Below are 15,255 nucleotides of genomic sequence, written 5' to 3' on the forward strand. Positions count from 1 at the left end.
TACTGTAGACTCTGGTTGAAGTTTTTTTCAGTGAATGGCCCGGTGCAGTCAAAAACGTGATTTCCTGTGTTTTATATATATATATATATATTTCCACACTATGAGGTTGGAATGATACTGAGAAAATGTGTAAATGATTATAAGACAATTTTAGTGTCAGAGCTGTTTGAAAAGACCACCTGAAATTTCAGCCTGTTTTGGTGGGATGGAGTTTTGGCCTTCCATGGTGACATCACCAAACCTCTCTGCCAATAACAGCTTATTTTCAGTTTTCCACTCCCCACTCAGACCACTCCCAGACAATCCTAGTAAAATTCTTGCTTGAGAAATTGCTCTTTGCTAAGAAGTTATTTTAGTTTATTTTTGGCCATTTTAATTGAAAACAATTACAGTACAGTTTTTAATTGTTACCCATAAATTATTTGATATTGAGATAAAAATGGCTGCAGTGAACCTTTAAATTGTAATGTATTCCCTTTAAGAGTGTGCACACAGACACAGACATGTCAACAACATCTGACATTTCCTGCTTCTAACAAAGTTAAACAAGCAGAACTTCACACATTTCCCCTAACTATTTAATCCATGATAGATCTCTATGATTTTAACAAGAAAATCTGTGCAGGGGGCTCCTGGTCAATTGTCACATTTTGAATCTGGCATAAGTCCTTTCTTGAATCTAATCCTTTTATTAGAATAATGATGTCCTAGAAATGCTCGATAGAAATAAGGGGAAAGTAGCGTAATGTATGGTGTCAAAAAACTTCAGAACAAATGTTCAGTCTGCAAAGAGATTAATGCAATTCTATTAATTATTTTCATTGGTGGAAAGTTAGAGTATGGTGTCAAAAAAGTCAAAGTCACCAATGAAGTAATGCCTCATTGGAAGTTGGTAGAGGGAGAAGTCATTCACATTCCATTGAAATGAATATCTTTGAGAAAAATTCCAATGGTTTCCTTTCATACACAACAGGATGTAGACTGAGACACAAAGCTCAGCAGGAAATAGCAGGACCAGGTAGCATTTTACATAGAAATAGAAAGCAAGACGATTTCCTGTGTTCCCTATGGTGATGTGCCGTGTGGTGTTGACCATGGGAATGTTAAAGGAAATCTGTGTCTGTTTTTCTCCCAGAAGGGTGGCTCACAGGCCTCCCGAGTGGCGCAGCAGTTTAAGGCATTGCATCGCAGTGCTAGCGGCATCACTACAAATATGGGTTTGATCCCGGGCTGTGATGCAGCCATCCGCGACCAGGAGACCCATGAGGCGGCGTACAATTGGCCAGGTCCTCCGGGTTAGGGGAGAGTTTGGCCGGCCAGGATGTCATTGTCCTATCGCGCTCTAGCGACTCCGCATGCACGCTGACACGGTTGCCAGTTGTATGGTGTTTCCTCCGACACATTGGTGCGGCTGGCTCCGGGGTTAAGCGAGCAGTATGTCAAGAAGTAGTCCGGCTTGGCGGGGTCATGTTTCGGGGGACGCATGGCTCTCAATGTTCGACTCTCCCGAGTCCGTACGGGAGTTGCAGCGATGGGACAAGACTGTAACTACCATTTGGGGAGAAAAAGAGGTCAAAAGTACCTCAAATAAAATAAGAAGTGTGGATCATGACTGAATTCTTTTCATTCGTTGCTTTTGACAGATATTTTTACATTTTAAAAGGGAATATGCAAGTTCTTCTAAAGTGGGTTATGTCCCTAACAATCAATCTTACAGTTCACTTCAATGGTGTAAAAGGAACGGTTTTAACCTTGAATGTGACATTGAATTTGTCACCTAATTAAAAACAATAGAAAAATCATGTGAGGTCCTCATCATATGAAGCTATGAAAAGACTACCTCCCGATATCTTTTCTACACAAAAAGCATCTCATATTATGACATCACACAAGTGTTATATTTCTGGGGTCAAGTTCTCCTTTATCATCTCTATGTGACCCTTCAGCCCTCAGCTCTCCAGCTACAACAGATCACTGAGGCAGAACCTGGAACTCTGGAGCGTTCTGGAACTCTGGAGCGTTCTGGAACTCTGGAGCGTTCTGGAACTCTGGAGCGTTCTGGAACTCTGGAGCTTTCTGGAACTCTGGAGCGTTCTGGAACTCTGGAGCGTTCTGGAACTCTGGAGCGTTCTGGAACTCTGGAGCGTTCTGGAACTCTGGAGCATTCTGGAACTCTGAAGCTCACTCTGTGTCACGTTCCTGACCTGTTTTCTCTTGTTTTGTATGTGTTTATTGGTCAGGGCGTGAGCAGGGTGGGCATTTCTATGTGTTGTGTTTCTATGTTGGGTTAAAGGGTTGCCTGGTATGGCTCTCAATTAGAGGCAGGTGTTTGGCATTTCCTCTGATTGAGAGTCATATTAAGGTAGGTTGTTCTCACTGTTTGTTTGTGGGTGATTTTCTCCTGTGTCGTCCGTGTCTGTGTATGTGCACCACACGGGACTGTTTTGGCTGTTCATTCGTTTGATGTAGTCTGTTCCTGTCCGTGAGTTCTACGTGTAGTTATGTAAGTTCATGTTCAGGTTTCGTCTACGTCGTTTTCTTATTTTGTAATTTTCCAAGTGTTTTCGTGTTCGTGTTCGTCTTTCAATAAATTCATTTATGTCTACTTACCTCGCTGCGTATTGGTCCACCGATCCTTCTCTCCTCTCCTCGTCCGAGGAGGAGGAAGACGACAGCCGTTACACTCTGTCAGTTCTATTATGTAACTCTCTCCCAGGCAGGCCGTGTGATTCCAGCTGGGGGAAACAGTCTCTCAGTGTCCCAAATGGCACGCTGTTCCCTATGTAGTGCACTATTTTTAACCAGTGCCCTATGAAAAAGTGATGTACTATATAGGGAATAGCTTGCCATTTGGAACTCAGCCACAGTCTGATCCCATGTGAGAGCTTTGTTAGGTGAGACCATTATGGCAGATCCCAAGAGAGCGCCACTGTTCAGCTCTCATTTAAACAGATGAGTCATTATATGTCATTTCAGCAAGCCATGGCACCCGTCATCTCAGATTGTTCTGAAATGGCATTCCTGAAACATTCTTTTGTTGAAATTACATTTAATTTCAGAGAAATTAAATTAATCGATTCACACCCGAATTGGCCATTTTAATTTACAGGATTAATATAGTATTCAATAAATATAGCAACTAACATCCAATTTGGGCCAAATATTTTCCTACCAATGAGTAAGACATGAGGAATCCCAAAGAAATTGTCAAATGTCACCCACGGACCCCCACACCCCATGCCAATCCCACCCTATCAACCAGTATACAATAGCAATACTCTATGTTTGATAAGTAGTATCAAACATAGCCTGTATTGTATACAGGCTTGGGTGACATTTAATACATTACTCATTGGTAGGAAGAAGTTTGGTTCAAATCAGATGTTGGGCACTATATTTATTGAATATTATCTCAATCTTATCAATTAAAATGGCCAGTATGGGTACAATCAATTAGCTTAATTTCTCAGAGATCAAATTATATTTCAACAAGATAATCTGAGATGGTGGGTGTCAAAATCCTCTTACTTGTGCTTTTTGAGGTGGAACGACCCAGATGGCAGACAGGACACTGCGTCCTGGGCATACTGTTCTGTAGTTAACTATGTCTGGTATTCTCCCCAGTCCTCAATGTCTTCTCTCCTCTCAGCTACGATTCTATTGGTTATTTGGGGAATGTATTATGAAAAGGAGCAGTGTTTTACTGAAGGATATTTTAACTTTATTAGGTCATGTGCACGTTAAAAGTAAACAACCTAAATTCACCTACCGGTAATGTTCCTGTATCTTTGTGTAACTTTGTATTACTGTGTGTTTAGTACTACTGTGGAAGGCCTGTCTATCTCTCCCTTTTCACTTGTATCAGCCTGACCATTTTCATTTGTATCAGCCCTGTTGGGTTTGCAGTGTTGGGGAGTAGTGAACTACATATAGTTCAACTAGTAATTTTACTACATTTTGTAGTAGATTGGTGGTAGTTTAACTAAATTCAAATCTAGGTCGTGTTTTGAGTAGTTGCTAACTTTTTCCCATGTAGCGGTGTAGCTAACTACTGGAACTACACACTACTGTTTTACCATGTAGCGGTGTAGCTAACTACTGGAACTACACACTACTGTTTTACCATGTAGCGGTGTAGCTAACTACTGGAACTACACACTACTGTTTTACCATGTAGCGGTGTAGCTAACTACTGGAACTACACACTACTGTTTTACCATGTAGCGGTGTAGCTAACTACTGGAACTACACACTACTGTTTTACCATGTAGCGGTGTAGCTAACTACTGGAACTACACACTACTGTTTTACCATGTAGCGGTGTAGCTAACTACTGGAACTACACACTACTGTTTTACCATGTAGCGGTGTAGCTAACTACTGGAACTACACACTACTGTTTTACCATGTAGCGGTGTAGCTAACTACTGGAACTACACACTACTGTTTTACCATGTAGCGGTGTAGCTAACTACTGGAACTACACACTACTGTTTTACCATGTAGCGGTGTAGCTAACTACTGGAACTACACACTACTGTTTTACCATGTAGCGGTGTAGCTAACTACTGGAACTACACACTACTGTTTTACCATGTAGCGGTGTAGCTAACTACTGGAACTACACACTACTGTTTTACCATGTAGCGGTGTAGCTAACTACTGGAACTACACACTACTGTTTTACCATGTAGCGGTGTAGCTAACTACTGGAACGACACACTACTGTTTTACCATGTAGCGGTGTAGCTAACTACTGGAACGACACACTACTGTTTTACCATGTAGCGGTGTAGCTAACTACTGGAACTACACACTACTTTTCTAGCAAAATGAAAAGATAATATGGGTGAACTAAGCAATACTTTTCATACTTATTTTATTACTATGCATCAGACCTGCCTAACACTTGAAACATACTTTTTCTGTGAAAAAGGTCAAATGACACATTCTGTTAACATCTGACTCCCGAGTGATCTATTCTTGCAATTTGTAGTCTATCACATTTCAGATTTAGATATTTGAATTTTTCATGAAGTAGTTTGGATGCTAGTTAGTGCAAAACTTTTTCCAAAGTAACTTTAGTTAAGTAAACTATATTTTTCTTAAGGGTAGTGTTAGTGTTTTTCTTAAGGGTAGCTTTAGTGTTTTTCTTAAGGGTAGCTTTAGTGTATCTTAACTTCTTCCAGTGTAAAGTAATTGTTAGCTTGGTAAACTATATTTTCAGAGTAGCTTCCCTAACACTGTGGGTTTGACGCTAACATCAATTCAATTCATTTCAACTGACTGTCTAGTAGACTGACTCTCTACTCTCATTACTCTCTGTCATTTAGATGAACAGAGTGAACCATAGATGATATGACCCTTGACTTTCACAGACAGCCAATCATCACCCACAAACAGTCCAAGGAGACCAATTAGCATGGAGACAACACGGGGCAGCCTTACTTGATGAATGTAATACATTACGTTCGCATCATATTGAAGGTAATTCTCTGGGAGGTGATCATGATAACTACACTGCCAGCAGACAACAGAGTGATGTTGCTAATGCAACGATACTATAACACAGATCACTGCAGGTGAGCACTGATGGTTTCTGACACAGATAGAGATAGGGAGTGGAGATGTGATTGGGATAAAGTCATGTTGGTCCTCCACTCTCACATCCTCCCAAGACATAGCAAGACAAGGTATATGATTGTGCACACCGTTTTTATTTGCCTGTTATTCATTTTATCTGGCCCAGCTCGCTAATGAACATTTGATGTGCATTTCTCCTCATATGCTCTTTGAGGAATCTATTGTCACACAGTGGGGCATCCCCATTGAGAATAACTAGTGACAAAACAAAATGTAATGCTGAAGTAATCGCTGACACAATTTTGGGAATAGTGAAGTGAGAAGGGCCAAGCCACAGCCCTTTCAGTTTCAATCTGAACCTGACACCTGACTGCATTGTTTCCCTCCTCATTGTGACTCTTCCTTTTTAGATGGCTCTCACCCCGACACCACCCTGTACAGGAAACTGCCTCATCAGTCCTAAAACCCAAACTTCAACGGGAAGTTCCAGACAATCTCCAGTGTTGATGCCAGGCCAAATTTGGGGTTAGCATGTTAGCTACACCGCTACCTGGTAAAACAATAGTATTCTCCCTGGGCTATGTCCTAAATGGTACCCTATACCCTAAATAGTGCACTACTTTGACCAGATACCTATGGGCCTAGTCAGAAGTAGTGTACTATATAGAGAATAGGGTGCCATTTTGGCTACAACCCAGGTTTGTCCTCCCTGCGCAGCTGTGGCCTCAATCAGTCAGCACATCTCCTTTATCTGGCTGGAGCAGACAGGCAGCTCGGGGACAGGGACACGCTCCTCTATTGGTGACTATTGTTTTGGCGTTTCTCTCTCTATTTCTCTCTCACCTCCCACTTTGCCTGTGTCTGCTCCCCCTCCACACACACACACACACACACTACTCTCTCAAGTGCTAAATCTTGTTGTGGTCAGGTGGGGTTGAGTAGTGTTGGCTAGGGTTCAGAAGTCCCTCCCAGGACAAAGTGTCTTAAATGAACCATAAACACACAGAGAACATAATGTTTAGAATGTTCTGCCGTCCCTTCCTTTAGGGGGAAGCCTTCTTACTGTGAACATAACCCATGATGCAATGGAAAAGCTAAAGGAAGGTGATCTAACAGTTCAGTATGTACCAGTACCATAGGTTCAGCATAAGCACAATAAACAACCCCTCCTCGCTCTGTACATTTGGTGGATCTAATGTACTCTAACGTACAGCTAATGTAGCCTATTACTGCGTCATACAGCTAATGTAGCCTATTACTGCGTCATACAGCTAATGTAGCCTATTACTGCGTCATACAGCTAATGTAGCCTACTACTGCGTCATACAGCTAATGTAGCCTATTACTGCGTCATACAGCTAATGTAGCCTACTACTGCGTCATACAGCTAATGTAGCCTACAATATTACTGTGTCATACAGTTAATGTAGCCTACTACCGCATCATACAGCTAATGTAGCCTATACTGAGTCATACAACTAATGTAGCCTAATACCGCATCATACAGATAATGTAGCCTACAGTATTACTGCATCATACAGCTAATGTAGCCTACTACCGAGTCATACAGATAATGTAGCCTACAGTATTACTGCATCATACAGCTAATGTAGCCTCCTACCGAGTCGTACAGCTAATGTAGCCTCCTACCGAGTCATACAGCTAATGTAATGAAAAACATAGACTAAATCACTATTGTTATGCCATCAACTCTACTGACGCACTTCCGATCTTTAACTGTCTCCGAGCAGTGCCAGGGATAGATGTGTGTTTCCTGATTGTGTTTGGAGTTTCACTTCTGCCAACCAATCAGAGGAGTCGTACAGGAAGTGGAGACAACAGGAAGTGAAGGCACAGGCAGTTGTAGGAGTGGCACTGGCAGTAAGTAAGACTAAAAGCGAAGGTAGAAGCCAGCAGTCAACCATTTTCTTTGTTGGTTTTTGTTACGTTCCCCAGTTTCTGTGTTGTTGTGGGTTTGTATGTATGTGTATATTCGGGAAATGACATCCCGGATTCTTCAAGCAGCTGATTGGTGGGCCCCACTGATTGGAGCTCTGACCCCTCCCTCTCGTCAGGGGATACAGCTGGCTCTTCAATTACAAACTCCTTCTCCAGCTTGATAAAAGCCAGTGTTCCTTTGTCAGGAAGACAGCTTCTTTTAATGGCCTATGTTGGTTGTTGGTCAGTGAAAGTTTGTTAATATTATTTTGTAGCCACTCCTTCAGAGGTATGTGTATGTCAATAGGACTTGGTGTTTTTGGTTAAAGAAATGTTTCACTTAAAATATTGGTAATTATTCTGTTTCATTTGTTCCCAGTGGGGGAAGAGGAACGCACCTTGGGAGTGTTTAGGCAAGAGGCCTGCGGGCGTACATCACCCGTCATATTTAATGTCTACGCACATTAGGTAAGACCTGGGCGGACCACCCCCTGTATTTTGGTTAGCGCGCCAGGTGCTGCTAAAAGTTAGGTAAGCAGTGGGTAGGCATGGAAGGTAGGAGGACTCTTTAATTTTTACTTTCTTTACTTTGGTTCCGTCCAGCCCCTTTTCCTCACTTTACCGTGTTAAGAAAGAATAAATTTCCTGTAGACGGTATTTTCCTCTGCATCTGTCGTCCCTCCCGGAACCTACGATCACATACATCTCAACTCCCCATGGAGAGAAAAGCATCATGGGGTTGCGTTCCCTCCTCTAAGAGGCGTACGTAACCGTTTTTATACTGTTAATCCTCTTATTTTCCTAAATATTTGATCAATTCAACATATTCACTCATATCTCCTCGGTGACATAGCTGATGCCCCCCCCCCCCCCCCCCCAAACAATGTAAATGGTTTTGAGAAGTTGGGAAAAGTGCTATTTAAATCCAATCCAATAGTATCGTTATTCATATCATGTGATATCATTGATAGCATGTGTTATCATTAATATCACTTACTCTATGCTTCTAGACTATTTATTTATATTGAAATAACTCAAAAAGAGAGCAAACATTATTTTATTTTTATTATCTTTATTAATCTGTGCATTCCTCTGTACAAAAATCATTATCATCAGGTTAGGGACTGGTCTGTTTGTACTGTAGGTAATATAATACTGTACATCGCTTTGCACTTTACAATATAAAACGTAGCATTTTTACAATTACTGTACATGGGGAGGTTCCAACACATTGGGTTGTGATAACAATGGGTTTCACTATTATAAGGCCTTCCATCAGGAAACAGCAGGTTGGCTTAAACACTTACTAATCACAAGATACTGTGGAGTCTCTACTGCTTCCCCCCCACTGATTTGCTTCCTTCATATCTGCATATGAAATGGCACCCATTCATGTTCTCCTGTTGAAGAGAGACACGTTCTCCTGTTGAAGAGAGACATGTTCTCCTGTTGAAGAGAGACACGTTCTCCTGTTGACGAGAGACATGTTCTCCTGTTGAAGAGAGACATGTTCTCCTGTTGAAGAGAGACATGTTCTCCTGTTGAAGAGAGACACGTTGACTATAAAACAGTTTGATTTAGGTGTGAATACGTCACCAGTCTGAGGGAAGGGATGTAGTCTACCACCTCAGGTCCAGTGGTGTTCTAGATATTGGAACATGATGCTCTTTTAATTCCTCATGTTTAACCTTTTTTCCCCAGAGGTGCCAGGAGAGAGCTGGCTTTCTCCGAGCACAACAGGACAGAACTGTGCTTTTTTAGATGTGTGTGTGTGTGTGTGTGTGTGTGTGTGTGTGTGTGTGTGTGTGTGTGTGTGTGTGTGTGTGTGTGTGTGTGTGTGTGTGTGTGTGTGTGTGTGTGTGTGTGTGTGTGTGTGTGTGTGTGGATGTGTTTGTTCAGCAGTAGCCATCCATGCAACTTGTTCTCTCCGTCTCTCTCTCCGTCTCTCTCTCCACGTGGTCTCAGCAGCTCTCCGTCTCTCTCTCCGTCTCTCTCTCCGTCTCTCTCTCCACGTGGTCTCAGCAGCTCTCCGTCTCTCTCTCCGTCTTTCTCTCCATCTCTCTCTCCGTCTCTCTCTCCGTCTCTCTCTCCGTCTCTCTCCGTCTCTCTCCCTCTACATCTCTCCGTCGCTTTCCGTTCACATATCTGTCAGACAGACTGTCATTAGCATGCAGCAGCCAGGTACAGATGCCGAGAGCAGTTATGATTCATGGAGAACAGCACTTATCTGTGTCTCTTGCCCAGTGATAATACGTGTGTGTGTGTGTGTGTGTGTGTGTGTGTGTGTGTGTGTGTGTGTGTGTGTGTGTGTGTGTGTCTACGTCTCTGTGTGTTCTCTGAAATAGCACTGCCTCTGCTGATAAAGGTATCAGTGATAGTCATGTACTATAGACTACTATCACTGGAGGGTGTGTAGATAGCCCGCCTCAACCCTGCAGACATGGAGCTGTGATTCAGCTGGATACTGCATATAGACACTAGGGGAGCTCTGATTCAGCTGGATACTGCATTTAGACACTAGGGGAGCTGTGATTCAGCTGGATACTGCATATAGACACTAGGGGAGCTGTGATTCAGCTGGATACTGCATATAGACACTAGGGGAGCTGTGATTCAGCTGGATACTGCATTTAGACACTAGGGGAGCTGTGATTCAGCTGGATACTGCATATAGACACTAGGGGAGCTGTGATTCAGCTGGATACTGCATATAGACACTAGGGGAGCTTTGATTCAGCTGGATACTGCATATAGACACTAGGGGAGCTGTGATTCAGCTGGCATAGAAACACTAGACTAAAGAGATATAAAGAGATTGAAACACTAGACTAAGGTTATATAAAGCGATTGAAACACTAGACTAAAGAGATATAAAGAGATTGAAACACTAGACTAAAGGGATATAAAGAGATTGAAACACTAGACTAAAGAGATATAAAGAGATTGAAACACTAGACTAAAGGGATATAAAGAGATTGAAACACTAGACTAAAGGGATATAAAGAGATTGAAACACTAGACTAAAGGGATATAAAGAGATTGAAACACTAGACTAAAGGGATATAGAGAGATTGAAACACTAGACTAAAGAGATATAAAGAGATTGAAACACTAGACTAAAGAGATATAAAGAGATTGAAACACTAGACTAAAGAGATATAAAGAGATTGAAACACTAGACTAAAGGGATATAAAGAGATTGAAACACTAGACTAAAGGGATATAAAGAGATTGAAACACTAGACTAAAGGGATATAAAGAGATTGAAACACTAGACTAAAGAGATATAAAGAGATTGAAACACTAGACTAAAGGGATATAAAGAGATTGAAACACTAGACTAAAGAGATATAAAGAGATTGAAACACTAGACTAAAGAGATATAAAGAGATTGAAACACTAGACTAAAGGGATATAAAGAGATTGAAACACTAGACTAAAGAGATATAAAGAGATTGAAACACTAGACTAAAGGGATATAAAGAGATTGAAACACTAGACTAAAGAGATATAAAGAGATTGAAACACTAGACTAAAGAGATATAAAGAGATTGAAACACTAGACTAAAGAGATATAAAGAGATTGAAACACTAGACTAAAGAGATATAAAGAGATTGAAACACTAGACTAAAGGGATATAAAGAGATTGAAACACTAGACTAAAGGGATATAAAGAGATTGAAACATTAGACTAAAGGGATATAAAGCCATTGAAACACTAGACTAATGGGATATAATGGCATTGTCAGGTTGTGCTGAATTTTTGTTTTGTTTGCATACCAGCAAGTTCCCGGTCCAAACTGTCGATGAATCTCTGTAGGTCTCCTGTGTCTCCCATTCTGGCTGCAGACAAAAAGGAGAGCATGTGAGAAAGGAGAAAAAGAGAGTGCTTGAAAGGAACATTTCTGTGGAGAGATTCAGCAGTAGCAGCTCTGTGTTCACTGGCATTTCCTCCTTTGGACCAGAGCAGGAAATGGGATCCAACTCACAGAATTATAGAAGAAGAACCTGCATCCCAAATGGCACCCTATTCCCTAGAGCCCTATCGGCCCTGGTTAAATGTAGTGGACTATATAGGAAAAATGGTACCGTTTGGAACACAATGAAGGAGTCAGAACACAACCCCTGGTTTAACCAAGATAGAAAATAAAATTCGCAGACTTTTATTCAGCTGGCTTTATAAAAATCACATATTAAACAGCCCATAATGTAAAACTCCACTGAGCCAGTGAGGCGCCTGCAGCACACCTCAGACTGACCAACATGGATCTTACAGTGTTATATTTAGCTTATGTATAGCTTATGAATGCTTTATGTAATGCTATGTATGTCTTAAGTAGTGTTATGTATGTCTAATGTATGTCTTAAGTAGTGTTATGCATGTCTAATGTATGTCTTAAGTAGTGCAATGTGCGCCAGTATAATGGAGACAGACAGACTGGTGCCCCTCAACCAGCACTCTGTGGTCTTTCCATTAACATTATTCCTTCATCTACATTAGACAATGTGGACTCTTTCACCCAGCCACACACAGCTGCTTCTACCTCCCCCCAACCACTCTCTCCTCCCCTCAAACCACTCTCTCCTCCCCTCAAACCACTCTCTCCTCCCCTCAAACCACTCTCTCCTCCCCTCAAACCACTGGCTCCTCCCCTGAAACCACTCTCTCCTCCCCTCAAACCAAACCCCCATCACACACCTATAGCAACCCTAAACCCCCATCACACACCTATAGCAACCCTAAACCCCCATCACACACCTATAGCAACCCTAAACCCCCCACCACACACCTATAGCAACCCTAAACCCCCCATCACACACCTATAGCAACCCTAAACCCCCATCACACACCTATAGCAACCCTAAACCCCCCATCACACACCTATAGCAACCCTAAACCCCCCATCACACACCTATAGCAACCCTAAAACCCATCACACACCTATAGCAACCCTAAACCCCCATCACACACCTATAGCAACCCTAAACCCCCCATCACACACCTATAGCAACCCTAAACCCCCATCACACACCTATAGCAACCCTAAACCCCCCATCACACACCTATAGCAACCCTAAACCCCCCATCACACACCTATAGCAACCCTAAACCCCCCATCACACACCTATAGCAACCCTAAACCCCCCATCACACACCTATAGCAACCCTAAACCCCCATCACACACCTATAGCAACCCTAAACCCCCATCACACACCTATAGCAACCCTAAACCCCCATCACACACCTATAGCAACCCTAAACCCCCATCACACACCTATAGCAACCCTAAACCCCCATCACACACCTATAGCAACCCTAAACCCCCATCACACACCTATAGCAACCCTAAACCCCCCATCACACACCTATAGCAACCCTAAACCCCCACCACACACCTATAGCAACCCTAAACCCCCATCACACACCTATAGCAACCCTAAACCCCCACCACACACCTATAGCAACCCTAAACCCCCCATCACACACCTATACCAACCCTAAACCCCCATCACACACCTATAGCAACCCTAAACCCCCCACCACACACCTATAGCAACCCTAAACCCCCCATCACACACCTATAGCAACCCTAAACCCCCCATCACACACCTATAGCAACCCTAAACCCCCATCACACACCTATAGCAACCCTAAACCCCCACCACACACCTATAGCAACCCTAAACCCCCCACCACACAGCTATAGCAACCCTAAACCCCCACCACACACCTGTACCAACCATAAACCCCAACTCCACCACCCCCAGATGAGGCTCAATAGCCCTGCAGGAGACAGGCTGTAGAAGCACAGCAGCCCAGCTTTGTTGTGTAAACTCAATTCAATGGTGATCGATGGTAATGCACTAATTGTCTGTGTAAAAGTGATATTGACTGGACTCCTACTACAGTATTTCCCATCTCTGGTCCTCCAGTATCCCCAACAGGACACCGTTTCATTGTAGCTCTTGACAAATACACCTCATTCAACTCATTGAGGGCTTGATAATTAGTTGACTAAATGTGTACTGTTGGAGGTACTTGAGGACCAGGAAATACTGTGCTAATATGACTCTAACTGGTCAGATAGCTCAGAGCTAGTTTAGATGGTCAACTGATGGGTTGGGATGTAGTGGTACAGTTCTCACTACCTTTGGGCATCACTGGTATGCCTGCAGTGTGGAGCTCTTCTTCACTGGTGTTCCAACTGTTACCCAGAGACACCTCACTGCCTGGAGGAAGGGACAGACAAGGTTAGACCATGTGACACAACTAATATATGCCATCTAGTTGACACTTTTATGCAAAGCAACTTACAGTATTGGATACATACATTATTTAGGTATGGGTGGTCCCAGTAACCCACAATCCCAGCATTGCAAGCTCCATGCTCTACCGACTGAGCTACAAAGGGCCATTCTGACAGCTAATGTTGTATTTAACTTTCAAATTGAATGATTTGTTAAATAAGCTAATGCAACCCTTCATCCACAGACAGTCATGCACATCCATTCCATGTAATGGAGCAAACGTGCATTAGTTGAAATGATGTTACTTTCTATTTTCATGTTACTCTCTATTCTCATGTTACTCTCTATTCTCATGTTACTCTCTATTTTCATGTTACACTCTTTTCATGTTACTCTCTATTTTCATGGTACTCTATTTTAATGTAAAGTTGATGCATGTTCATGAGCCGATGATGTCACCAGTGAAAACTGTCAAGTGTGGGTTGATAAGAGCGGCTCAGACGGCGGCTGCCCACATGCGTATTCTCCCGCTATACTACATCTGAGTCACCGTTTACGCATAAACACCACGCGCCCTCCTCCACGTATGTAATGGACACACAACAACGACCATAAAGGTTTAGACCTAAAGGCTACTCACTGCAGTCACTATTGTCCTCAACGCCGCTGTCGCTGACCACTGAGCCGTCGTCCCCTAGCCCGGTGCGCCGTTTGGCATCAGACAGGAGCCGCTCGTATGCGTACGGGACGCTTTGTGAAGGCTCTCTCAACTCCTCAACCACGTCAGCGAACTCCTGGAGCAGATCAGTTAGCTCCAGCTCCAAGTCTGATAGGGGATTTCGGTTTAAGTTAGAGTGAGAATAATTCAATTCGTGATTGAATATAATTACTTTACACATGTATTTAATTAGCCTATTAATAATAGGCCTAAAGTGATTAACATCAAAAACGAAATAACCGATACCAAACAGAATCTGGCTATTTGAAATCAATCCACATTAAAAATCTACAACAGCAGGACTAAAATGCAAGAAAAAAACGCTGCAATAATCAATAGCCTAATGATAAAAATGTCAAATCCAGCCAACACTCAGAACCCACCTGAAAAGTTGTCTCTGGGCATTCTGAAGTTTTCTGTAGACATTCTGAAAAGCGGGAATAATGCGTCGATGACTAATAGAATACTTCAACTGTTCAAGAAGTCAAGTTTCAAGTCCACACATGGGGTCTTCTGTTTATAAAGCCTCCTTAGACTCTACTCACAACTGGAAAAGACGCGCTCTGCAGCACCCAATCAGATCACTGCATGCGCGGCTTCTGTGGTTACAGTAGTGAGTGGGCGTCTCGAAAGTAACAGTAAAGGGCGAGGGAAAAAACAAACGTGAACGAATGAACGGAACAGTCTCAGAAACCCCAAAATAGAGTCTTATGCAACTCGGAGACATTTTTCTGATAGGTTTTCCATGCGTCACAGAAATCCTCT

General features: G+C 42.5%; 2 protein-coding genes across 2 annotated transcripts in view; one reads left to right on the plus strand and one right to left on the minus strand.

Annotated features, from left to right (window-relative positions):
- Positions 1–15,255, plus strand: part of LOC120047900 (BTB/POZ domain-containing protein KCTD16-like) — a 908,275-nt gene that overhangs the window by 259,286 nt on the left and 633,734 nt on the right. The gene's annotated exons all lie outside the window — the stretch shown is intronic.
- Positions 8,577–15,044, minus strand: LOC120047911 (regulator of cell cycle RGCC-like). The gene is made up of 6 exons (XM_038993506.1): positions 14,874–15,044; positions 14,413–14,598; positions 13,674–13,754; positions 11,303–11,365; positions 9,623–9,666; positions 8,577–9,531 (listed from the first exon to the last, which is right to left on the minus strand). Exons 1-5 carry the CDS (start codon positions 14,914–14,916, stop codon positions 9,659–9,661), a joined length of 381 nt encoding a protein of 126 aa, XP_038849434.1. The 5' UTR covers positions 14,917–15,044; the 3' UTR covers positions 8,577–9,531; positions 9,623–9,658.

The sequence above is a fragment of the Salvelinus namaycush genome, chromosome 5 (assembly GCF_016432855.1).
Source record: "Salvelinus namaycush isolate Seneca chromosome 5, SaNama_1.0, whole genome shotgun sequence".
Classification (NCBI taxonomy): Eukaryota; Metazoa; Chordata; class Actinopteri; order Salmoniformes; family Salmonidae; genus Salvelinus; species Salvelinus namaycush.

What these genes read in the sequence shown, in the direction of transcription:
- LOC120047911 (XM_038993506.1), bottom strand. Translation starts at nt 14,916, where the DNA reads ATGTCTACAGAAAACTTCAGAATGCCCAGAGACAACTTTTCAG. An exon ending in GCCCAGAGACAACTTTTCAG is followed by an intron (nt 14,599 to 14,873) that starts GTGGGTTCTGAG and finishes ATCCCCTATCAG; the next exon opens with ACTTGGAGCTGGAGCTAACT. An exon ending in TGAGGACAATAGTGACTGCA is followed by an intron (nt 13,755 to 14,412) that starts GTGAGTAGCCTT and finishes CCCTTCCTCCAG; the next exon opens with GCAGTGAGGTGTCTCTGGGT.